Raw genomic sequence first — 25,928 nt, 5'->3', positions numbered from 1 at the left:
TAAATAGTCTATGAAGTAGCTCTGGACTCTGGACATAGAGTGGACTTTCAAGATGTTGGTGTGCCGAGATGATCTTTGCCTGATGAAAACAACCAAGACAACTCATGTCTATACCACAGAAAAGTTTTTTTTTGATTAATATATAAATCCACAGCTTTTATATTCAATATACAAAAGAGACTGACAATTTAAAAAAGTGAATGGCCCTTGGTGGGGAACCACAGTATACAACTCTGTACATGGCAAGATAATCATACATTGGATATCACAAACTGATGACAGGTCAGTTTTGTGCAAGAACATCCATGTATGCAGGCAAGGGCAGGAATGACAATTACTCACATTACTGATGTTAACAAATATTAGACGCTTTTAAGCTTCAAAAGGGAAACCTTTCCATGTAAGCATGGCCTTTCTGCTCACTGCTTCACACTTGGTACACATGAGAAACTGGTATATAACAGTAAAGGTTTCATTCATTCAGATTCATTCACATTCAGCTAAGAAAAACAGGAATGATGCTCTCACTTTTAAGGGCAACACACAGAGAAGAGAATGACTTAAAAAGGCACCTCTGCAGGCTTCTTCATCCTGTGTCCTTGTGAGGTAAAGAGAGAGTTTATAGGAAGTGCCCCCCTGTGGTGTCAGGGGGGATAAAGAGCTCTCCTCCCAGTAACACATTCACTTTGCTATGCATAACAACACAAGTCCATGAATGGTAATTTCAAAGAAAACATCATAAATCCCAGTGTTAGCCATTGCAGTCCTTGCGGAAAGGGGAGGCAATAACATGTTCATTTTAACCCTTAAAGGAGTACCGTCACACCGGTGTGACGGGAATGTTGGGAAATTAACATTCTAAAGAATATCTGGGTTCATTGAATTCAACATAGAATTTTAGAACCTTCAATTGTTGCGGAACTTAGAATGTTCAAAAACCTACACCTTTAAGGGCATAAAAAACATGTTACTGTCACTGCTCCGTGGGGATGAAATTGTAAGCCTCCTCTACACCAACATAACCATACCATGCATGGCATTGAGAGTGAAGACTCAAAACTCAATATTTTCATTTTTCAGACCCATTTGTTCTTGATCTAAATACATTTTGGACAGATAATATGGCTAGCTACTATGGACATTTTGCACACTTGACCTAAACCATAGCACTTGACAGGCAAGGTGATGATACTCATAACCTAGTTAAGCCTGATCTGAACAATGAGAAATAAGTACAATTCTTTGTAGAAAGGATTACTATTTGCATATGTTGCATATGCTAATTCACCGATTGGGTTAAATGCAGAGACCAAATTTCCCTCACGGGATCAAAAAAGTATATATACTTATACTTATACTTATATCATACCAGTTAGGAAAAATGTGGAATGATAATTACAATACTACAATATTACGGTGACAGCAATAGAATGCTGTTGTGAGTACAGGTAATGGTTCAATTTTGTTTTTGTTAAGCTTGATAACTGAGCTGTAGTTTCTACATGGAATAATATTCCAATAGTTGCATAAAAATACAGTAGATGTTTAAATCCCATGAAGGGATTTTATTGGAGTGTCCACTTCAAGGCATTTAAAGTTCATCTTGTGATAAGAGATAAAACCTAGTTTGAAATGCCTGTAGAATATTTGAGTAGATCATGTCATCATTAACTTTTTTGAATGCCACTGGTTTTCTTGGGGTCTGTTAAAAATAATAAAATAATAAAATTGTCAATTATTTACACAGCTCAAAATGATGATGCATCATGCTCATCATTTACATGTTGGACACATAAACGCACACAGTGCTATAAGAAAACCCTTTAAAAAATATTTATACAGTATTTATAGCCGAACTGCTATTACCAAAATAAAACAATTTCTCTTAAACATCCAACAATCTCCTGAGTTTGTTTGGTTTGGGCAGGAAAAGTTTCTGAAGACAGTGAAAGACTAACATCAACACCTTCACTCTTAACCTGTCTCCTGTGCTTCTGAACTCCTGTGGCCCTAGTTACTGTCTGCTACTAGCTAAGTTGAGCTCCATAAGAGGTGGTCCTTATCCAACAGGATGCTGCCTTCATCAGATTCCTGCTAGTCCCTTGGTGGTCACATTAAAATCCCTTCCCCAGGGCAGTCTGTCCTGTAACCTCAGCCTTGACACAGGCCTAGACAATATCCTTCGGAGATGAACAAGAAGGCCGACCAAGAAATCTGTGGCCGAGGAACAAGAGGACGAGGAGGAAGATGCTGAGGAAGAGTATGAGGGTGATGAAGCCCCCGTGAGTCATGAGTGGAGTGTCTGGGGCCTCGGCGGGAATCATGTTGGTCAAGTTGAGCATGTAACCCAGAGTCCAGCCTGCACTACTGCCTTCGATCTGTGAGGAGACAACACAAGAGAGTTCAGTGTTTCCCACAGAATTGAATTCCATTTGTGGTGGTTGCTTTGCAGAATTACCTTGAATACAACAGTTTTTAACAATCAGCACAGTGTGTTTATGATGCTAACCAGATTTAAGCACAATTTAGTACAACCTGGAAACTCATTGTGTGGTGGTCAAAGTTGATATTGTGGTGGGCCGCCACAAATAAGTCAATGTATGGGAAACACTGGAGTTACACAGAATGCCCCAGAGATATACACATACACTGCAAAGAACACTGCCAGCTGAATGGATCTATGCAACAAACCCATATGATTCATTTACAACCATTCACAGTCATTGGCTGATTAATACTTTTGAACAACTTGTAAATGAAAATGAACATTTTGAATAAATGTGTTAAGCATGTTCTAAAATGATTGTAAGGCACTTATTAACTGTACTACTCTTTATGATGCAGATCATCATGTATTGTTAGGGTGCGGTGCCCAGGTGCCCATTTTTCACAGAGCACAGATAGAACTTTAACTCTTATGGGAGACAAAGATGAGTGCGAGAAAGCTGGGGACCTTATCAATGAAGGTGATATCTCTCCAGGTGTCATCTGTGAAGTTGTAGCCATTTTCTAGCAAGGTCAAAATGTAAGTCCCAGAGAAGCAGTACTCTGAAAGGTACTTCTCCTTTACTCGTTCACCGTATCTCTGCTTAATCTGAAAAATCAGGAGAGGTATTATTTCATTGTGCTGCGATTTCTGGATGGATATTGCCTATAGCTTGACATGAAGTCAACATACTTCGTTCCATGGGGTCTTGCAGTAATCTGCTAAGTTCCTCTTGGTATCTTCCAGGGACTGGCCAGTTAGGTTTAGGAAGTTCATCACAAAGTAGTACGCAGAGAAGGCCTATGAGCAGCACAGAAACAAAGAGGAGGATATGAAATGAATAACAGTACTATTTTGTAATACCAAAATGATCAGGAACCAACTAAACACATTGATGATTATTGTAAATGGAGCATAATCTAATAGAGTAAATGTATTTGATTGGATATAATTTATAATACCTTCTAGCTTTTAATATTTTTTTCTTGTGACCATGCACTGCATACAACTAAATCAACCATGAGCTTTTAGAAAGATGAAAGTAGCCAGCAGATATTTCTCACCCCAAAGGTCCCTACTACAGGAGGCTGGTACACTCCATTAAAGGAACATCGTGAGCTTGTACATTGGCTGAAGTTGAAGACTTTCTGGATGGAACTTTGACACTGTGCAAAGTCGCCAGTGCCATTGTGTGTGAAATTTTCTTTTGAATCATCTTTGTTGATAGTCTTGACACAGGGGGTATCAAACACGTCCTTAAACTGCTTGTCTTGACTGTAGCCTTGGTGGAAGCAGGGGTCATGTAGGAGGGTCTCACCTGACTTGGTGAAAAAATAGAGGGAGCCTTAAAAACAACAAGCCTGGAAAGTCTAATATTATACATGCAAGAATATAAGTGAAATGGCTCTTAAAATTATAAACTTTTGGGGGAATGTTTCCTCTTGAGTTAAAATGGTATATACATATTCCAGTGATTTCCATGTAGACCTGAAGTCTGTCAAAAACCATAAAATTAAGTGATTCTGAATTTCACAAACGGGACAGTAATTAAGCCATGAATTCAGTAGGCTATGTCAGTGCATGATCAATCTCCTTTTGACAGTGTGTACACTTCTGTGGTGTGAAAGTCTTACCTGTAGCTGTTTTTCCAGAGCCAATTTGAGGACCTGGTCCTTCCCATAACACAGGAAGCTGTGTGTGTACACCTGGTAGTCGCTACCATAGAGTCGGAAGTCCATGGAATTGTCAGGTGACTCTATTGGTTGGTTGGAGACAAAGGTGATCTGGGTGGAGGCACCTCCCAGGTCTAAAGCTCCCATTGTTCCTGCAGCCTGAAAAAAAACGTACTATTCACTTTTCTTAAAAGAATCAGATGGCTAGTTCCCTCCAACAAGAGATGAATGTCTGCCTCTTAAGTCATGTTCTGGTTACTGTTATTCAGTCCCACTCTGCAGTATTCCATCCATGATCAAAGCATGAGATATATTATGGAATCAATTCTATTCCTCTTATTTACTTTAAACTCTTAACACCAAACAAGACACCCATGCTGTCAGAAATTAGCCTTAGAGTTTAGGCAGTGGTGTATGAAGCACCTGAAAACCATAATTAAGTAAAAGTATTGATATCTTACAACGAAAATGACCCAGTACCTATTAGAATATACAGTGTCTATAAAAAGTATTCATCAGCCCCCCTTGGATATTTCCTCTTTTACTGCTTTTTGTAAATGGGATTTCAATCAATCTAATTTGGCCTTTTTTACAATAATTTACAAAAATCCCTTCTATAATGTCAAAGTGAAAGCAGATTTCTACCAAGTAATGTTAATGAATAAGCTCTATGCACGCATCACTTCGGCATTGGCGTAAGGATGCTTGGACATTTCCGGTCACATGAAGAACAACATTAGACAGTGACAGTCGACATTTACGATGGCAGATACGAAGTTCACAAGGTGTTTGCTGGAGATGGATCGTGCGTGGTTTCCAGGGTTGGGTAGTAACGGATTACATGTAATCTGGATTACGTAATCAGATTACAAAAATCAAGTAACTATAATCAGCCCAGATTACAATAAAAAATATGTATAATCAGATTACAGTTACATTTTTGGGGATTACCTGATTAGATTTTATCATGCAAACAATGCAACTTTTTTATGATAGCCTAGCTATCTTTTAATTTGACAAGACTTTCACTTTTTAGACTATTTAAGATATAGTTAAGAACAAAAATATTTATACCCCTGGCAAATATTGATTTTCTCTTGACCAATATGTTTGTTCTTACTTAAAATTACACTTGCACATGCCAAAAGGTTACAAGACAATGTGGTAAAAACATGGAATAAAAAAAAGTGTTTTTATCTTTTTTAACATTTTTATGAAAAATTGCGTGTTCAAAATTATTCATACCCTTTTTAAACAATCACTGGAAACATCTATTTTTACCACCACAGCTCTCAAAATGGTTCATAATACCCACCAAGCCTCTTCATGTCTCCACAATGATTGTAGACTGCACCTTTTTAGCAGCAATCTGGTTTCTGAGGCAGGAACAATTATTTGCCATCACGTTGGCCTTGTGCTCACTTTTTTGACAGATTGAGGTCCGCTCTAAAATGTTGATATTGTTCTCTGTTAACCATTTCTTGCCTTGTTTGGCTGTATGTTTTGGATCATTGTGTGGTTTAATGTTCAAATGCTGCCTTTTGGGGCAGCCATGGCCTACTGGTTAGGGCTTCGGCCTTTAGGCTTGCCGGTTCGACTTCACTAACTCACAGGATCAAAAGATATACTTACTTACTAACTTACATACTATTGGGGCAGGTCTCTCGGCACACTGATCTTTTCCTCCTAATCTTAATGTAGCCTCTTGTTTTAGTGTTACTGTTTACTTTAAGAAAGTCACCAGGTCCCCCTGGTTGAAAAACATCCCAAAATAATAATTTTCTCACCCCCACAATTGAAATGGACATGGTGTCATTTGGGTTTAATGCTTCCCTTTTTTATGCCAATCTCAGGCCATGTCCCTGGGTAAAAAAAAAAGCGAAAGCTTTGTCCAGCTGTGCCCTTATAAAGGTTAAGCTGAGTTGTGCATGTTTGGAGAAGAGTGGAGAAAAATAGAATGAGAATTCTTTCATCAATTCTGTGGTGGTGTCTTTTACTTAATGGGCATATTTATTGAAGTAATCTAAAAGTAATCCTAAAGTAATCAGATTACGTTACATGTTTTTGGTAATCCAACTGATTACGTTACTGATTACAAAAATTACCATGTAATTTGTAGTCAGTAATGGATTACATTTCAAAGTAATCTGACCCAACCCTGGTGGTTTCTGTAACGGGACGCTCTGTCCTTTCCCAAACTCCTGGCCGTGGGGCTGGCAGACTGAAGTTGTTCCACTGAAAAAGAACTGGAACAGCTCCCTTCTTTAGACGTCTGCGCCCAGCTGGAGTCGGAGGCTCTCTCACGTCTTGACTTAGAAAGTGGCGGCTGCAGACTTGTGTGTTTGTTGTGAGAAAATTGTCTCGTCGCATGTTAATCACCCACCGTTTATGTAATTCAATGTCTTTGGGGAAAGTAAAAAAACTAACAGAAGAATTACATCTTGCAGACACTGTGCACTGCGGCACACAGCAGTGGTGGCTAGAAGAGCCATCTTCCCGCCTTTGAAAGGACAATTTCGTACGTTTACATGTCATCGCGTTATTAGTCAAGACAAAGTTCAAGTAAAAACATTAACATAAACAACGACGAAAACGAACCGTTTTGGATCTTTTGACGACAAGCATTCGATGGTAGCATACGGTAGCACATCACATCACTCTACGACAGGGGTCTCAAACTCAAATGAGCTGGGGGCCAATTCTGCCAACGTCATCTGATTGAAGGGCCGGCTATTTCTGAAAATGCAATGTTCTTTTTTTCAAATACCACACAAAACTGCAAACAGAAAGTGCAAGTGTTTTTATCTAGTTTTAGACACCTGTGCTAGCAACCTTAGCTTATAAATAAAATAATGATAAAATAAATATTAATACAAATTATAAAATAAATGAAAAACATAAAAACAGGTGTGTGTGTTTCACACCAAATAAAAATATTTCCTCTCATAACTTTTTTAATCCTGGCAAACTAGGCATCAGGGTTAAGAAAGCAACACCATTGGATTTTTATATCAAAATTTCAAAGGCCATGGCTTGAAAGTGGTCAGAGATGAAGTCCTATTGTAAATGTAAAAATCTTTGAGTAAAACAAAAGTTTATGAAGGGGGTAAATTTACCCATGTAATTTGTCACTGGATGGCAAGCACCTCAAATTATGCACCTTTCAGTAAATACTGGATGAAGATATTTAAGCAGGTTTACTTTCCTTTTTTCATATTACCCACATAACAAATTAACAGGAAAACACCTAAGATGTATACCAACACCTAATATGTTGTGGTTTAGTAATAGATTACTACAATATAGGCCTACAATAAAGTATTCTGGTCAAACAGTTCCTATCGCGGGTAATCTGCAGTACCCAGAAGTTCGCATCATATTGCGGTTGACTTTGTAGTTCTTTAGAGCCCTATTTCTACTAGCCCTGCTGTCTGTACCACATCCATTACGGACACTATCATCACGATTACCACTGCAACCTCCAAGCTATGTTGGGCAGAGGGTCGAAACAAGCATGGTATGCTTAGTGGACACCGTTGTATACACGCACCTCCATTCACAGACGCACCGTGACTATCACTGTCATAGACGATCGATCATAATCTCCAAAAGGATATTCTCCTTCAGAATTAGAATAGGTTAATAACATAGCTTACCTAAGACTTCATCGCACGTGAACGTTTTTCAACATTTGGTGTAGGCCTATTTCTGCTTAATTTCTGCTTCAATTTCTGCAACACTATGGCCTGCATCGCTTCCGCGTCATTACATATGCACGTCTTTGTGTTTCTCGCGTGTAATACAAGTATTTCCTGAAAACTTTGCGCAGCGATTTTGGGTTTGAATCAAGCTATGGATGTCTTGCACATAGTGGAGCAGAGTAGGCCTATAAATGAGATTTGTCACCGTACCTGGATCTATCGTCTATTTTAATCAGTATCGTTGTTTGTCGCAATTAATAGCCTCAAGGGCCGGATTACATTATTATTTTGTCATACGTCGCGGGCCGGAATTGGGCAGGACGCGGGCCGGGTGTTTGAGACCCCTGCTCTACGATAACCGGATGTTTACAGACATCCTGAGATTTAACCGGATCTACGTCATGCTCGCCAGTGCATAGCAACTATTAAAAATAATGCAAAACAAGTGAATGCATAAATCCCACCCCAGCAGTTTTGCAAAGAAAAATGGAGTAAGGTTGCAGTATCCAGATTGTTGGAGCCATTTCTGCAATTCATGATTTATTTATGATATTCAAGATATTTGTAATTAATATGTTAGTATAAGTATAATTTAGGTATGATTATTTTATAGTTTGTAATATGTACTAGACAACTGTGATATGTAGCGCATTTGTGTCACAGGGTGCTTGATTGTGGGCACGGATTGGGTGCCTCTGCTCCGCCTACTTAGATGCGCACCTACACAGGTGAAACAGCTGATGGGTTTGAATGAGCTGGCGGGAGTAGAGGGAGATAGTTTTTTGACCGTGGTCCAGGCCTTATAGACCCTTTCATCAATAAAAACAAAAACAATGCTTGAACGTTCTATTTGGGCCCCAATCTACTTCCTCTACATTAAGATAACATATGGAATGTTAAAAAGGAAGTCTTGTGGGGCCAACTATGATGCTGATAATGGAACTCTCTTGAAAGGGTCCATTTGAGACCTATCCACACAAACTCTATGCTTTGTTGTGCATCTACTAAATGGTGTATTCTTCACCAGTATTCTTCTTGAATGGTCACTCAGTTTGTGATGATGACCTGTTCTAGGCATATTTGCACATTTGCCATAGTCCTTACATTCCTTAATGATAGATTTCACTGAAATCCAGGGGATGCTTGTCAATAACCTTTTCTCTGAGTTTCTTGGAGTGTTATTTTGTCTTCATGGTGGAATTGTAGCCAGGAATACTGATTGACCAGTGACTGGACTTTCCAGACACAGGTGTTTTTATATTACTATATTATACACATTCACTGCACTCAGGCAATCTCCATTTCAGCAACTGTGAGACTACTAGCACCAATTGGCTGGACCTCTGCTGATTTAGGTCAGTCACTTTAAGGGGGCGATTTATGCAATCACTTATTTTGCATTATATATTTTTAATTGATTAACATTACCTGGTAGAAATCTGCTTTGACTGTGAGGGGGTGAATATTCTTATAGGCACTGTAGGTAAAGTAAAAGTCCTAAAATATCTGATTTGAACATTACTTAAGTAGCTTATCAAACATATTTTATTGTATTATATGTATACCTGCTTTATACTATGTATAACTTTGTTTTGTTGGTGTCACTTCTACATTTAATCACATCCAATTTGAAAAATAGAGGAGAAAATGGTATGGAAAAGTATGGTGATGGTATGGTGATGGTGAATTAACCCTTAAAGGAGTACCGTCACACCGGTGTTACGGGAATGTTGAGAAATGAACGTTCTAAAGAATATCTGGGTTCATTGAATTCAACATAGAATTTTAGAACCTTCAATTGTTGCGGAACTTAGAACGTTCAAAAACCTACACCTTTAAGGGTTAAATGATATCGTTACACTTAAGTTTAAGGGAAAAACTTATCCGGTGACCTTTTTGGTATAAAAAATGATCTCTGTGCTATGAAATGCATGGATTTATTACAAAAACCATGTAACTGTCATTTTGCTTAAAAAAATGTTGAAGAGAGTGCAGTCTTTCATGCACAGAAAGCAAAACAGATTAATCGTGTTGTGCACTGAAATTACTGTGGTGCTTTCATTTTGCGGACAAAAAGCAGAATGTGCTATATGATCATTTTTGCCACTACTTCTGACACAACGTAAAGGTGTTAAAGTCCTTGTTCTACAGGTTGGGAAAATCAAGCCTATCTAACATTAGGCCTACACAACACAATGCAGAATGGAATGTGGATGGAATTTCTGTAAAATTACTTCATTTCATCCATAAAGTCAGAAGTGAATTAAACCTTTGTCCAAAAAGTAAAGAAAGCATTCTGTCCATTACAAGTTCTCAGGAACATTGCTCAGTCACTTGTCCCTAGTTGTGAGTTCACTGCTTGAGTGGAAAATGAAACTGTTGGTATGAATTTACTTTTTTCTCTTCAATATCTGATCTGCCAATGATTTCACTTGATTCAATGGACACTTCTCCAAACTTTCCCAACATTTGTGTTTAGGTTTTGGGAAACATTTATTTCATTCGAAAATGTCTTAAAAAGTTTACTGTGACATTACATGAACTCTTAAATTAAATCTAATTCAAATTAGATTCTAAATAAAATTAAATTGGGGCAAAAAGTAAAGTAACATTACCTGTTCAAATGCAGTAGAGTAATATTTGCTGAGATTATTTAGTCAAAGAAACAAGTTGCCATGATCAGTAAATAAACAAGTATAATTAGTCATGTGCTATTATACACCACTGGGTTTTGGTTTAGAAGAGTCTTGCGCTGGAACTACCTGCATTTAATTTCTGTAGAAATAAAAGCCTGTGGCTTTATATTGTATGTGGGAACCAACCTTCCCGAAGTTTTCCCTCAGGTAGTTGACAGTAATCCAGCCAAAGGCCCCCTCCTGCTGGCCAGTGATGATGCGTGCCCCCTGGAAGTCGAAGGGCGTCTTTGACAGGGTATCCTTCACCGAGGACAAGACCTTCTCTGCACTCTTAGGGTCCTGCTCCCTAGGAAGAGCGGTTTGACCATTGGCCCATAATGAAGATGCAGAAGGATTGCAATATGATTCTTATTTTATTACTAATTGATTGTTACTATTGAAGAATTGCTGCTAAATCTATTTGAACTGTTGAATGGAAATATAATGTGATGTGATTTATGAAGAATTACAGTGGGAGTATTATTTTCTGCCTTCAAGATGTTGTAAAAAATAACAACTCTCAGGCACCATCTCAGGAACTTTCTGATTGGTTACTACAACTGAACCGTCCAGTGCCATTCTGATTCCAGTCCCATAACACATGTTTTCTCAGCCACCTAACTGACACATTTGAAAAGAATGTTGATTACACCAGCCTGAAGGCCTGTGAATCTGTTACGGCAAAAATGGCTTACATTAGCAGCCTCATCCCTGCAGTGGCTCCCAGGTACACTGGGGTCTCTTTGTGCTTGGCTGGATCAATTTTGCGCTTGGCCTCCTCTATGCAATGCATCAGGGACAGGCCTGCTCCGCTGGAGTTGTGGGCATAGCTGGAGATTCCCTTGCCTATGGGAGAGGATCAAATGAGGTCAGAAGATCACAGGGACAAATTCCCTGTCATGCTGGTCTACTGATTAATCAACAACTGGTACAAAACCTTAAGCTGATGAAAACCTGGCAAATCACAAATTTAATTCATACTTTCAACAAATTGTTCCTCCCAGAGCTACAAAAAAATAACATAAAAACTGCTGCAAAAATCATCTCCAGATTTCAGTTTTGCAATTGCAAGAAATGTACCTAGGGAATAGAAAGTTTGACAATGGGGGAAAGTGGGACTGATTACTAGTGCCCCAAGGGGGAAGAGTTAATTGTAAAGTTAATTTATAAAGTGCATTTGCTGAATGACTTGGTTGATTGACTAACTTTTTATATAAAATATAGTGAAGACAGTTTAAAGTCACACATCCCTTGCTAAAGCGCAAAATGGTCTAGTCCACCTGCAGGACAATAGGTAGGCTATGCACTTTTTGTTGTCATCAAATTGATGAAGATGTTTTCTTAAGTTGTTTGTGTTTTGTATATTTGCAAGTGTTTTGTCGATTTTCATAAATTGACATAAATTGCAGGTTGTTTGCAGCCGTCGGCCACTGTACTGAGTTGCTCTGATGAGAATGGCCCTTTGTCACTTTGGAAAAAACTGTCTGCTAAATGAATAAATGTAAATGTGGTGAGGATTAAATATACTATACTCGGTACAGTTTTTTCGGTAACACTTTACTTATAGAGATATCTATCATACACAGTCATGACACATGAACCCTAACCCTAACCATAACTATAACCTTAACCATAACCTTAACCTTAACCTTAACCTTAACCTTAACCTTAACCCTAACCCTAACTCTAACCAGAGACGGTTGATAAATTGACCCAGTTACCTATTAGAATATACAGTGTCTATAAAAAGTATTCACCCCCCTTGGATCTTTGCTCTAACTCTAACCATAACTTGTCATGACAAAAACCGAATGACACTTAATGACAGAAGCATTATGTCATAAACGTTTATGAGTTGTGTATAATGTTTATGACATGTTTATGTCATTTCACTGTTATGTAGATACCTTCAAGTAAAGTGTAACTGATTTTTCTAACCATGTGGAAAGATTTTAGTGGCCTAATTTCACACAAATAGGAAGGCTGAGGTTCTATGTCTACTTTCATTTGAATTTGTGCATGCGGTCACATAATCTCTGCATGTAGGTCACGTAGCTGTAAGTTAGAGGAGTTAGAACAAGTGACACACACACACACACACACACACACACACACTCACACACACACACACACACACACACACACACACACACACACGCACACACACACACACACACACACACAAATAGGAAGGCTATGGTTCTATGACTTCTTTCATTTTGTGCATACTGTCACATAGTCTGTGCATGTAGTCATGTAGCTCTGACAGATCGTTTCATGTCCCCTCCTGTCAAGGGTTTTCCGTTTTGATTTTTCTACCCTCAGTAACTGTCATGCTGAGGTGAGTTTAACAGGTGTCACTTTCACTTTTACCTTATTCAAAGCTGCTAGGCAATAGTTGCTCAGGATTTACTCTATTGATGTTGTCTATGTGAAGAGATCAAATTGTGTTAGGAAACAAATGGTTGAATACCAGTGTAGGTTTTTACAGGCTGCATTGTAATATGCTATATAATCAATGATTGTAGCCTATATATTTTAAGTCTCAATTTATCAATTGCCAGCGGACCATCTAGCATTTTGAGGGGCCCAGAATTATTTTCTTTCATAGGGCCCATATTTTCTAGCAGCGCCCCTGTCTACCCTGCTGAACACAAACACTGCAGTGGTCTAGCAGAAGGAAGAGAGAGGATGTCCTGACTGAATGCCATACCTTTCACAGCGCAATAGTGTCGCTGGCGGACCATCCCAGTGTTGTTCTCTTTCTCCGCTGGCCACTCATAGATGTACAACGCCGTATGTGAGGAACCTGCGTCGAGCACTATTCCATACTTATCACATAAAAGAGAGGGGAAAGACACACAGAGAGAATGAGAGAGTTTATTTATCATGTCAATTAGCTTTGAAGTTCACAGTTTAGTTCAGAGGTAAACCTTGACACTTCCTTTTCAGCATGAGCATACAGTAACCATTAACTGTGGTGCAACAGGACTTTCATTCAACACTGAGCCAGTTCCAAAAGTCAGTATTTACAAAGACACAGGTGGTTGTATCTCATAAACCATTGCCTACCTTATACTTCTGCTGTATCGGTTTATTCTGCACAACAGAGATGGCTACGAGTGTAATAACAGCAGCAATAAAGAAGATGGCCACACAGAGCATTTTTCCACTGTGCCATGGAGCTTTCATTTCTGAAAAAAAAAGACAAAATTAAAGATAAAATTAGCCAACAGATGTAAGGTCAAGCATCTGTGTCAGCTGTATTCAATTGATATAATTTTGCGAAAAAATCAATTCAACTCAATTTCATTTACATGGCTCCATAGTGCTACCTACTTAGGGCCAGCTGGGTAGTGTGATTAACTCAGCTTGATGATATCTAGTGAGTGGAGGGAAGTGTAGTGGAGAGAAATTTATTTTTCCCATGGGGTGAGACAGCATTCAGAGTCGTTGCTTAACCCTTGTAAGGTGTTCATACTTTTGTTACTCAGCCAATGTTCCCGGGTCTGGTGGGCCCACCTCATTATTAGGCTTTTAAATCAATACAGCCATAACAATTTATGCAAAAACAGATGCTTACTTTAGCTCAATTACCAATGATATAGACACCATTTATTGTTCATATTTGTCATTTGCAGCCGTGGCCCACTGGTTAGCACTCTGGACTTGTAACCGGAGGGTTGCCTGTTCGAGCCCCGACCAGTGGGCAGCAGCTGAAGTGCCCTTGAGCAAGGCACCTAACCCCTCACTGCTCCCCGAGCGCCGCCGTTGAAGCAGGCAGCTCACTGCGCCGGGATTAGTGTGTGCTTCACCCCACTGTGTGCAGTGTGTTTCACTAATTCACCGATTGGGTCAAAATGCAGAGACCAAATTTCCCTCACGGGATCAAAAAAGTATATATACTTATACTTATATATAGCCTACTTATACTATATTTACCCCTGTGAGATCACTTTATGATCATAACTTTGTGTGGGAATAGCAGGTGCAGAAAGACAACATTCCCGCTCACAAACACAGACATGCACACATACAGATGCACAGACACACACACACAGACAGACACACACAGAGACACACACACACGCACACACACACATGTGTAGGGGGGATGTACCGTGTGCAGTTGAAAATAAGTTATTTTTTATGTTCTTCATAGTAAATGAGCCAAGGCCAATGAGTTTGAGTTAGAAGAAATAATAAATAGGATAATTTTTTCTTTCAGCAAACATTGAACAAACGGGTCCCACAGACCCGAACAGCTATAGAAGATTACAGTAATTCATGGTAGCCTATTTGTTATGTCCAACAATAGCCTACTGCGGTCTAGACTTTCCAACGCTTGCACCTTTACCCGACGCTTGTGCAAGAGGTTTTTCCACAACCGAAAAAAGGTAACGTTTAGTTTGGCGCACAATGCTCTTGTAACCAAGTGGATATAGCGTCTTTGTTAGTCTGACTGTAGCCTACCGCTGTATCGATCGCTTGCTGCCCAAGTCAACACAGTCAACACTTCATAACCACATATTTAGAATAGACTATATTATTCCGCTAACTTTAAACAACCACTCTCAAAAAGTTGGAAATAGCCTTTAAATGAGTTGCAACGCAAATAGGCTACAGATAGCCTAACTATAGGCTACATTTGATTTGATCTAATCTACAGTAGCCTAGGCGACAATTTTGACATTTTCAAATGACTTGAATGCCTATAATATTTGGTAGACACTGTAAAGCCACTCCGATTTAGCAAAACATGATTGTTTGAACATGGTTTTAAATATGTTTTAAATGCATTATGCATTATGAATAGCCTACTTGATTTTTTGCGCGAGCTGTCCGCTCACGTCGGCATTCCTTTATGGCACCTTCCACTGGTAACCAGCTGAGACTGCTGTTGCCGGCGATGAACATGCATTTGACCCTCCTGGAGAATACATTTCCTCAAGTCCTGCCCCTCGCCGTACAGTCGATGTGGTAACGCCTATGCCCTATGGTAACACAGCCGGTATGGCTTGCATTTGGCAAGCAAGGCAAAGTGATTTGATTGCAACCCAAACAGTCATTATTTTCTTACTAGGATAGGCCAAATACCTGACACGTCAAGAGTTAACAAGTCGTTATTCATGAAGAAATCCCATTTATACAGTTAAATGACCGAAAAGACAAAACTTTAAAACCGGAGTGACTCCAATGCTCCGGTTGGAACAGTAGGCCTAATCTAGCAGGCCCTATTCAATTTTACAGATCAGATGGCCCTCTTCGGAAAATGGTTGATTGTGATTACACATAACATAATACAACTAAAATGTCCAACCTAGGTTAGCTGCACTGACTGAGCCATACTCGTTTCAACCTAATAAGTAGTAACCTAGAAAGTGGTATGGCTGCATTTGTATTTTTTCTTGAAAGTTTGAAGGCATACTATTTTTGTATAGCCTATGGAATTCAGAAATACACAGGAGAGGCGTTAAATTCCTTGTGTTGTAGCTAGGTGATTTCCCACACTGGTTAATCAACAACCAGGCCACAGTTGGCTGGCAGCAGTTGCATGCAGGATCCATCCCTCCTGGTACCTCTTGCACCTCCTAGTACCTCTTGCACAACCAAAAACCAAAGCAACAAAAAATAAAAAATCATCAAAAGCACCCACCAATAACAGCATCACCAACAGAGCAGCCTGCATGAGCATTTCACTGAGGTTATCACGTAGGGACATCAAGCAAATAACCTAAAAGATTTCTCTAAGAGCAATTCTGGTGTGGTCATTTAAAATCCAGTCAGTGGATGGAAATATTGTACTGCATGGAAATATATTTCACTTCTATAATCTGAATATGGAAATATGTTAATTTTTGGTTTAGCTCTGGTTATCATCCTATCCCACAGTCACTCTACACCTTTATTTCTCTCCTGCTTACACGAGTGTCTTTGTGTGAAATAAATTGCCTGTGCAAAAGTCCCTGGTGAGTGGCCTAGTTTATCTTTGGTTACTGATCACATGAAATTACAACCTGAAATTGGTCTTTAAAAGCCTGAGCGTTGTTAGCCTTCTTCTCAGCATCCTTCAATTGTTCTGCAGAAAATCAAGGCAGTGTAGGGAGTTCACCACCATGGAAAAGGGAGTTGTTATTGTACTGCTCCCACCCAAGATAAGGTTCAGTCAGAGCGTTTAATATAAACACTGCTTTTCTCGCGAACCGTTTACCACAACAACTAACCACTAACATCGTTTAAAGGCTGAGAAAAGGTTCTTTGTGTGATACATGATGTCTGTGATGAATTGGCTACTTCGCAAGTAGCTCAGCAAATTTGGGTGGGACAGAAATACCTTTACAGAGCAGCAGTTCTGGCCATATCGGCTCTGGCTCACATGATACTCTGCTTTAAATGCATTATCGCTTCACTACCCAACACGCGAACAAGAAAGAAAAGAAAAAAGAAAACAATGTGCTTATGTCGCGATTTCCAATAGGCCTAGGCCTAGAGAAAAGACAGCTATGGTAACCTAACAATTAGGATTTGCTTTGCCTACACTGCTGTTTGGTTGTCCCAAACTTTGAGACGATCCATACTCGCATTAACTGAATCTTATCAACCCGAACTGCGATGTTGAGTGACAGGATGCAATGTCTAATAATCTCACTGCCTTCGGCATAACTGCTAACAGCGCGCCTAGGCCTACTGTTAAACACCTGAAAAATATTAAGCTGCTGTTTTCTTTTCATGACGAGCACTAGGCCTACGCTTGAATGATTTATGACTGAATGGAACGTTGGGTTTTTAAAGAACTGCTTATCACGTCGTGTGACAACGTTTACACTAATCATCATCTTCTAATGTAGGCTATCCTTATGTTGAGATATCCATTCTCTTTGCCCTAGGCTATCATTTGTGCGCGAAGCATGTTTCAATTAAAACAGTAGGCTACACAAGCTATTTTTATTGTTGTAATATTTAATAATTTCATGAATAACTTGTATGCACAGTACATTGTGACCAAAGTCGTGACCATGGTTTTTGAAATCACACACCTGCTGTATCTAAAGGCCCACGCACATAAGGCCTACGACTATCACTCTAAACTCCCCGTTGCACGTCAAAATTTAATTTACTATAGCTGATCCTGCCTCCTGGCTCCCCAAAATGCCGCATCATGTGAACAGATCAGCAGGCCGGCAAATTTTCACCTCGCTTTCAGACACAAAAAGACGGCAAAAAGACGTCCCCTCTTCCCGCAAATTTAGCGTGATCTCTGTGTGAAAAGGCCTCGTGATTCACCTCGTAGGCCCACTTCTTTAGGCCACTGTTTTCCCAGGGTTGTTTAAATAATTTCAAACGTGTTAGCTACCCTTAGCTAGTGTGGTGTCTTATTGTTTAACATTCCTGGTTACCTTATTTCATTTAATGTTGGTTTTGTGTTGTTGTATGTGTAATTCCATCCTCCATCCAGTCGCTGTGGTCCGTGTAAGTGGCAGTGTAACCGTATTGGCGTGCACCAGTGTGGTAATCTCCCCCTAGTTAGTCTACTGTGTGAGTCTTGGGGATTGTGGTGTGTTGGCTTGCAGTGACATAAGTTTTGTGGCACCTTGTGTTCCTAGGTTGGCTTTAAGCATGGGCGGATTATGAACTTTTGGGCCCCTGGGCCCAGATGTATTAAGGGCCCCCCACTTATTGTCATATACTGTATGTGGGAGGGGGGGTTTGGGGGTCCTCCCCCAGAAATGTTTTAATTAGTTTGATGTGATTTCCTGTATTCTGGTGCATTTTGGGGATGGCCAATACTAAATTTAATCAGATTCATAGCCTACATCCTGATTTGTTGATATTGAGGCAATGATTCCATGCAAAGGCTTGGGCTTCAGGGCCCCCTGACCCCTTGGGCCCCTGGGCCTGGGCCCGGTAGGCCCGTGCAGTAATCCATCCCTGGCTTTAAGGGTGTGGCTATTATTTGCTGTGAGTATTGACTGTCCATAGTAGTCTGTTGTAATTGTTACCTGTAACTGATTCTTATGGCGAGCAGCGCTGGTGGTTGCCTGGTGGATGCTTATTTATTTTGTTTGCCTTACCATTGATCCCGCTGTACTGGCCTCTATACTGTTGTGGCCCTTAATAATTTCGATACATATAACTTATTCAACTACAAAAATACCAAAGAGAAAGAATAACAAGAAAATAAAAGATTTACTATATTTCTGCAACCTTTGCCTCTTACTACATTCATTTAATTGAATAACCTAGGTTCCCATTCCAACTGTTACATTAGGACATCAGGATGCTTGCTGAGACAGATTTGCATTTTTGTAAGTTTGCTCAACAGAAAGTTGCTCAACCCACCTCATGTGTTAAGCCTATTCACTTAGCTGTCCTGTTTACCAAGCAGGTTGTCTGTGTAGTCACTCATGAGGAGAATGTTTGTGAAGGCCTAGCAAACCTGTCACAATTTCTGGCAGTGGTTAAAGGTGCATCTGTTTATCCTTCAAACACAAATGAATAATTCACCAGACCAGTTTTTTTTGCTAATGTACCACAGATGTACTACAGTGATGCTTATATTGTAGTGATAAATAAGTTCACTCTTGGTTCCAATGTGCAGACAGAGGGGTTAGATGAGGCATTTCTATGGATGAATGAAAGAAATCCTGGAGGACATCTCCACAACAAAACCCCAATGTGAGCGCATGCAAGTTCAGTGGCTATTATCCAATGACCACAGAGGGACACCTACCACATCAGTAGGTACAACTGCTTAAGTCATCTGCACCAAGTTTGGCCTCAGCAGTCATCAAAAATGGATGTTGGCTTACTTGTAATAAGCGGTTGCTCAGTTTACCTAACATGTTCTGGAAAATAATAACCTGTCCTAAGTGTTGCCATGGTCTACGAAGAAGGCTCACAAGTAACAATAACAAGCTGTAATTATGTCTACAATGACAACATTCTTGAGATGTTCATGTGGTCCAGAATGAACATATTACTCTTCGGTCTTAAGAACGAAATTAGAGGATACATGCAAGAAACAACAAGCTGCCTGGGGGTTGTACAAGAAAGAGCAGAAGATATTCCACAATAAGACTAAGAGCCACCTCATATGGCTATCATCAATATGGGATGGAAAGACTTTAGACGCCTGTCACTGCCTGTCTAAACATTTCTATCCTGTTTATTGGCATGGTTCCATTCCCAACAGTACCGTTCAGGCAGAGCTTTTGGACATTCATCCCCAGGAGTAAGCAGCTGGACTGTACTCTCTTTGAACTTTGAACCCCATGGAGTCTCCTCAGTGGTCAGTCCTTGAAGGTCTACCAAAAATGTTCCATTTTCAATTCCCTTGTTATTTAGAGGACAGCTACTGCTGACAGCTTCTTATTGGCTGCTCAGAGCAGAGGGCCTAACTTGTTCTGAGGAATGTCTTGTATGGACATGCCTTTAACTGTGTGGTTAGACTGTGTGAAGTAATGTTCTGTGTACATCTGAGGCTTATCTGACTCATTTTGTAAATAAGAAGACAAAAAGAAGGTATGTTGAGCTCTTATTCTTAACCCAAACCTTGAGGATTATTACATAACTGTGAGGCATAAAAGGAAATTTTTCAATCTATGTTTGAAACTCGCACAGAGCAAGAGTTCCATTAAAACATGATTTTACTGAACTACAAGTGAATTGTTTCCTCTAAGCATAACCTCTATGTTTACATTCAACTGTATTCTAAATTTGACGCATGATGGTACTTATTTAGAGCAATGATACACATTTTTAGAGCTGTGCAAGTCACATACATTGGGGGAAGATTAAGTTGTGCAGACATTTGTGCCAATAGCTGTGTTTTGTACTATGTACTAGGACCAGCTGTAGGACCTTTCAAATACATGTGAAATTTGTACAATATGTGCAAAAACCAATGCAGGTGCTGAAATGTCTAGAGAGGTGTCACAGGGAGACTGGTAAAAAGTGCTTGATAACATACAAAACATAACTGTGTGGGATTATATATTTTATATTCAGCAGCAGTGCCATTGTTGCCATTGTTGTATTCCTCTGCACACCAGCCAATTCCCATCCTTGACACTATACAGCAGGTTTGATCATGTTCTCTTTCAACTGGAAAAACATGCCAGTCACTTCCCCTATTTGACATGGTCCCTTGTGACTTGCGGTAATGACATACTGTTGGCCAAGATCTCACATGTTTGTGGTGGCTGAGATCAAGGGCATCTCACTGGGAGAAGCCTGCTGTCCTCATGCATGTCTGATCTAGCTGTTGTGTGGTTACTCCGGACACGCCGCTCCAACTCCACTTCTGATGGGAAACCCCATGACATCATGTCTGCCTGGCCTTGAGCCCAAGCCATGAAAGGAAACACATTCCCCGGGAAATACTGCACCGTACTTCAATTAACTTGACGTTTAAATAAGAACCATACGCAGCACATTTAGCGTTTCTTCTGAATCCAACAACTTATTGAACCTCTCTGTTCCAGGTTCACAGATGATGTGTTACCTTATAGAAGTAATAAGTTGTAACATGACTAATGAGGATCTTTTCAGCACTGGTCACCACTCACATGCTTTCATTCCTCCCGCAGTCGCACAGATTAGAGGAGACACTGCTTGCAGTAGCACAGACAGGGATTAACCCAAGAAAGCCACAACTCTCCATCAAACCTTGTCCCATAAAATTACTCTAAGATTGTATCATACAGCTTGTAGAACTGTCTTGATATCTGGCTTTTGCATATAATGGGAGAAAAAGACACAACAGCAGAAAAGGCTAAAGGCTCTGACTATCAGTTAGTTCACAATTCACAAACTAAATGATGTAGTGCTATGTCTGTTTCGGGATCTCCCAAAGACATGGACTAAGACAGAGTAACAATTATTTGCCTTAAATTAAATCATGAACTATGTAATTTACCGTAGAAAGTAGGCAGGGTCTGAAACATTCTGCTGATTTCCCAACAATGACAATAAGTGTTCTAGTCAGGGATAGTATATGTGAATGTGTTATGTATCCTTCTGAGACCCTGCGTCCTCGTATGAGGACATAACATTTAGGCTTTGCAGAACTTTCTACTTTAATATTCTGAATCAATTTCTGTTGCCCTCATATCCTGACAGTTATTTGTATCAATTAGTGGTAATAAACGCACATTACACTGTATTGGAAAAAAACAAGATGGCGTCGAAATCAACCTGTTTTGTCAGCGCGCACATGACAACTGTCGTCATGGTAGAGTACCGTTGTAATTTATGGGGTTGAAACTTGTTTATTTATGCTTATTAACACTTCTAGTATGATATGGCATACATTTTTCGCATTTATTTTTTTATTGTAACACATCAGGAAGCTTTTAACTTTGATGTCCTCATTTGAGGACATCGGGACTTAAATTTGTGCTTCCGGATTGCATCCACATAATAGACCTAATGGTGCTAGTTCTAAATGTTTAGCAGTTTTCAATACAAACATGCACACACTCACACATTTTGCATTGTTTCTGCATTTTGCACTGTTGTTTTCACACAGTCTTGTCAACTAAACTGTTAAATTGATTTTTTTAATTATATGTTCCAATGAATATGTGCTCGTTTTACTAAATCATGCGCTCATTTTATTGAATTGTACACTCATTCTAGTACATAATGTGGTCATTTTACTAAATTGTCCACTCTTTTTTAGCAAATAGCACAATTGTTTAGAAAATAGCACAATTTAGCTAAATGCTCAGGAGAGTATGTTATGTTATGTTGTGGAATGTTATGGAATATTATATGTTATGTTATGTTATGTTATGTTATGTTATGTTATGTTAAGGCATGCCGTTTGAAGGGAAGTGTCTGTTTTCCAAAACTGCCAAAGTCACTCACTCTGCTGTTAACCTCCAAGATAATAGACACATACAATGACAGCAATCAGTGAAGTGAAGTGAAGTGTACATTTGAGGCTGACATTCTGTAGCTGTCTTTAGAGTAACAGTGAGCAGACCTTTCCACCAAGTGGAGATTGATAACCTTATTTTTTGGGAGCCCCAATGTTCTGCCATCTTGGCATGGTGACAAACACTGTAAGATAAACATTATGAAGTGTCTTTAATTCCTTAAAACAGTCTCTGTCACTCTGGCACCGACAGTAAAATTCTAAGCTTACCCTCGCATATGCATTTGTAGTGACTGACTGTAAAGACAGCCCAGAATACCATGAATTGATTTCTTCCTGCTCTATTAGGGCACAGGCACAACTAGCTAAGAGGGATGACATTTCAAACTCAGCTACATCTTCTGGAGAGATAAGCAGAGCATCACAGCAAGTCATACTGACAAAGCAACAGGAAATATTTTCTGCAAGCAGGAAATTCTTGGAAACACCCCTCTATCTATAACAGATGTGTTGAGTACAAATTTGTCATGATTTGATGAAAGACCATGAAGGATATTTGTAGCTATTTGCAGGCAGGTTTTTTTACATGACCTGCTACAGTAATGATGAGCAAAGAATCACACAAATGGTTTGACACTGGTTTCTTGCAGTGTCTGGAATGTCAGGCTAAGCTTGTACAGGCTCACTGGGTATGATCCAGTCATGCATACAGCAGCCTTAGCTAAAGGACTATTCAATTTTGTGTGCATGCATGCACTAAATGCAAAAGATTTCTACTGTTGGATGCTCCATAATTTAACAATGCAGCATGTAGTAGTTTCCCCTCGCAGAATAATTCAGACCCAGAAGCATTTGTATCTGACTCGTGGATGGTTTAGCATGAACACAAATGCCACTTAAATGCTGTGTGTATGAATAGCATATGGAATGTCACTAGGCTCCTCAGTAGACTCTGTTTACACTTACACAGAGAGGTTGTGTTCAGGCTAATGGATGTAGCAAGCGAACTGCTCTGTAGTACATTCCATGCGCAAGCCGGACAAGGCACTAATGAGAAGGACAGACAGAGGAGTCCTACTCCACTGTCCACCTCAGAAACAACAGTCTCAGGAGAAATAAGGAATCTGAAGAGCTGCAATGTGAAAATGTAATGTCTTCCAGTCAAAGCTGCACAGAGACTATAGTGCATGGGATGACCTCTGCAGAAACATTTCAAAAAGAAAAGGGCTTGTAGTCAAACATTAAATAAGAGCTCCATATGACCTAATTGTGCTAAATGATGCAATCAAAATGAATTAAACAAATCCTTGTTTACGCATGACAGTGGATCTAGACTGAAAGGTCTTTTGGACAACTCAGTCTGCTGTTTAAACACTTTTGATGGAAATAAAATGGATGAACTATTCCTCCAAAGGAACCTCAGGGAGTAAACATTAAGGTCATCTATGAGGTTAAATGAAACAAGTCTTCATAACAAATATTTACAAGTTGCTATGCTGTGCATCTCGCTGGGTGGAAGTCAAGAGTGTTTATAGCATTTCGGCTATTTTCAGTGTGCCAGGCACAGACAATGAGTTCCTCTGAAACGTTCCTTTCAGAGACAAAGAAAAGGGAATCACCACGGCTCACTTTCAGGCTGGCTGGAGGGACTTCCTCAAATGACACATGACTGGAATAATAAGGCATGGCACACACTGACCTTGTTGTGCAGGGGACAGGAAGTTGGTTCTCCCGGTGAACCGAAATAGGCACAAGGAGGGGATGCTGAGTGGCATGAACCGAGCGCCTGGTTTTTGTCTCCTGATATCAGAACAATACCAATAGCAATCTGGCTAATGCCATGAACATACACGCACACACACACACACGCACACACACACACACACACACACACACACACACACACACACACACACACACTGACAGACACACAGATACACTGACAGACAGACACACGCACACCTGATCTAACTCACAAACTGAATTCTTTCATCACAGTCCAAAATGCAAATCTGAATCTGAGTTTTTGATAGGGTTTTCTCACAAGGTTTTTCAAACACTGCATGCCAGATGGCGCATCTGTGTTGAGGTAGCCCTTACATAATCGACCCTTCCACCCCCACCCGTTTCCTCCCTAACAACGTCTTTGCACTCCAAGCAAAGTGTCTGGCCTCTCGCCCTTTCATCTTTCCCACCCCCATATGTGGTTACCTCATACATGCACCAGAGTGCTGGTCTCAAACACAACTGTAACTGCATCAGCTCATTAGCAATCTCCACTGCCACAGGCATCCGTCTGCTCCTACGGTGGTGACTAACAACATATCACCTCGCTGGCACAACAAGGTATCCCCTCGCAAGCACTGACCAGCACTAGGTGAGACCGAGACTCTGATTAATGTGAAACGCTGGAATGCATCAGCTTTGTACTTCGAAGTGAAGGTCCATGGTAAGCTCTCAAGAATGCAGTGCCACTGATTGTTTGACAGGTCCATCTGGGGTCAGGTTAAGTCTCCGAGAGTGTACAAGATAAAGTAAGGGTGCTCGCCTGTGATGGAATACAAAAGGTTTAACCCATATCTGAAGGTTCTGAAATACAAACTGTCTCATGAACAGAGCTGCTCACACGCAACAAATCAGTGTTATTCCCAAGCAAAAAGCCCTCTAGCATTAATTCAAGCAAATTCATGTTTGCACTCTCACGAAGAACTAGTCTGACAGAATTGTATAGCCTCAATGGAAAAGCTCCATTCAAACAAGTACACACAAATAGAAAACGTAACTGAATATGGCAAATATTCTCACACACACACACACATTATCATACACATTCAGGCACACATGCATGCACACACACACACACTCACACACGCCGAGGCCCACACATCCACGCACACATGCACACACACACACCAACACATGCATGCACACACAGCCTCGCACACACACAACACCACATGATAAACTGTCATGAACCAAGCATCCCATTTTGATTCTTATCTGAAATGTCTACTTTAGTCCTAACCGCCAGAGAGAAGCATTTATCTGGGATCTGGGTATGACAGTGTTTGCACTTTGCCTCCTTTCCTCCTTCCTAACATCTAATCTCGTTTTGCAGTGAAGCAAGAGTCTCCTTTGTATAGGTATACTGTGTGTGTGTGTGTGTGTGTGTGTGTGTGTGTGTGTGTGTGTGTGTGTGCTTGTGTGTGTGTGTGTGTGTGTGTGTGTGTGATAATGGAAACAATTGTGTGTGCAGCCATTGAAAAGCCATTTGCTTACCTCTTTGTTCAGCCATGAGTACAGCCTCTCTCTCCTTCTCTCTCTCCTTCCTTCCTTCCCCCTCTCTCTCTCTCTCTCTCTCTCACTCACGCTCTCAGTGCTGTTGCCTCTGCTTTGTAAGTGCTGGTGTGCTGCTCCTTGGCAGGCAGGTCTTCTGGAGTTTCTTTATAAAGCCAGGGGGGACTTGAGGGGGCGGGCTTGCCATGTCTCTCTCTCTCTCTCTCTCTTTCTCTC

General features: G+C 40.2%; 1 protein-coding gene across 2 annotated transcripts; it reads right to left on the bottom strand.

Moving 5' to 3' along the window:
• Nucleotides 1–105: 105 nt before the first annotated feature.
• Nucleotides 106–25,928, bottom strand: entpd1 (ectonucleoside triphosphate diphosphohydrolase 1). 2 transcript variants are annotated; one of them, XM_042078446.1, is made up of 11 exons: nt 25,695–25,928; nt 15,356–15,551; nt 13,607–13,728; nt 13,248–13,365; nt 11,230–11,380; nt 10,682–10,841; nt 4,120–4,317; nt 3,550–3,807; nt 3,179–3,286; nt 2,954–3,094; nt 106–2,378 (listed from the first exon to the last, which is right to left on the bottom strand). In XM_042078446.1, exons 3-11 carry the CDS (start codon nt 13,724–13,726, stop codon nt 2,169–2,171), a joined length of 1,464 nt encoding a protein of 487 aa, XP_041934380.1. In that variant the 5' UTR covers nt 13,727–13,728; nt 15,356–15,551; nt 25,695–25,928; the 3' UTR covers nt 106–2,168. The 2 variants fall into 2 exon arrangements, with proteins under 2 accessions (XP_041934380.1, XP_041934379.1); XM_042078445.1 differs by lacking the exon at nt 15,356–15,551.

This window comes from Alosa sapidissima, chromosome 22 (genome assembly GCF_018492685.1).
Source record: "Alosa sapidissima isolate fAloSap1 chromosome 22, fAloSap1.pri, whole genome shotgun sequence".
Lineage (NCBI taxonomy): Eukaryota > Metazoa > Chordata > Actinopteri > Clupeiformes > Clupeidae > Alosa > Alosa sapidissima.
The sequence above is the reverse complement of the archived record's forward strand: the minus strand, read 5'-3'. Positions and strand labels throughout refer to the sequence as shown.

What these genes read in the sequence shown, in the direction of transcription:
- entpd1 (XM_042078445.1), bottom strand. An exon ending in CGATACAGCAGAAGTATAAG is followed by an intron (nt 13,366 to 13,606) that starts GTAGGCAATGGT and finishes TTATGTGATAAG; the next exon opens with TATGGAATAGTGCTCGACGC. An exon ending in GCAGGGATGAGGCTGCTAAT is followed by an intron (nt 10,842 to 11,229) that starts GTAAGCCATTTT and finishes CGCTCTTCCTAG; the next exon opens with GGAGCAGGACCCTAAGAGTG.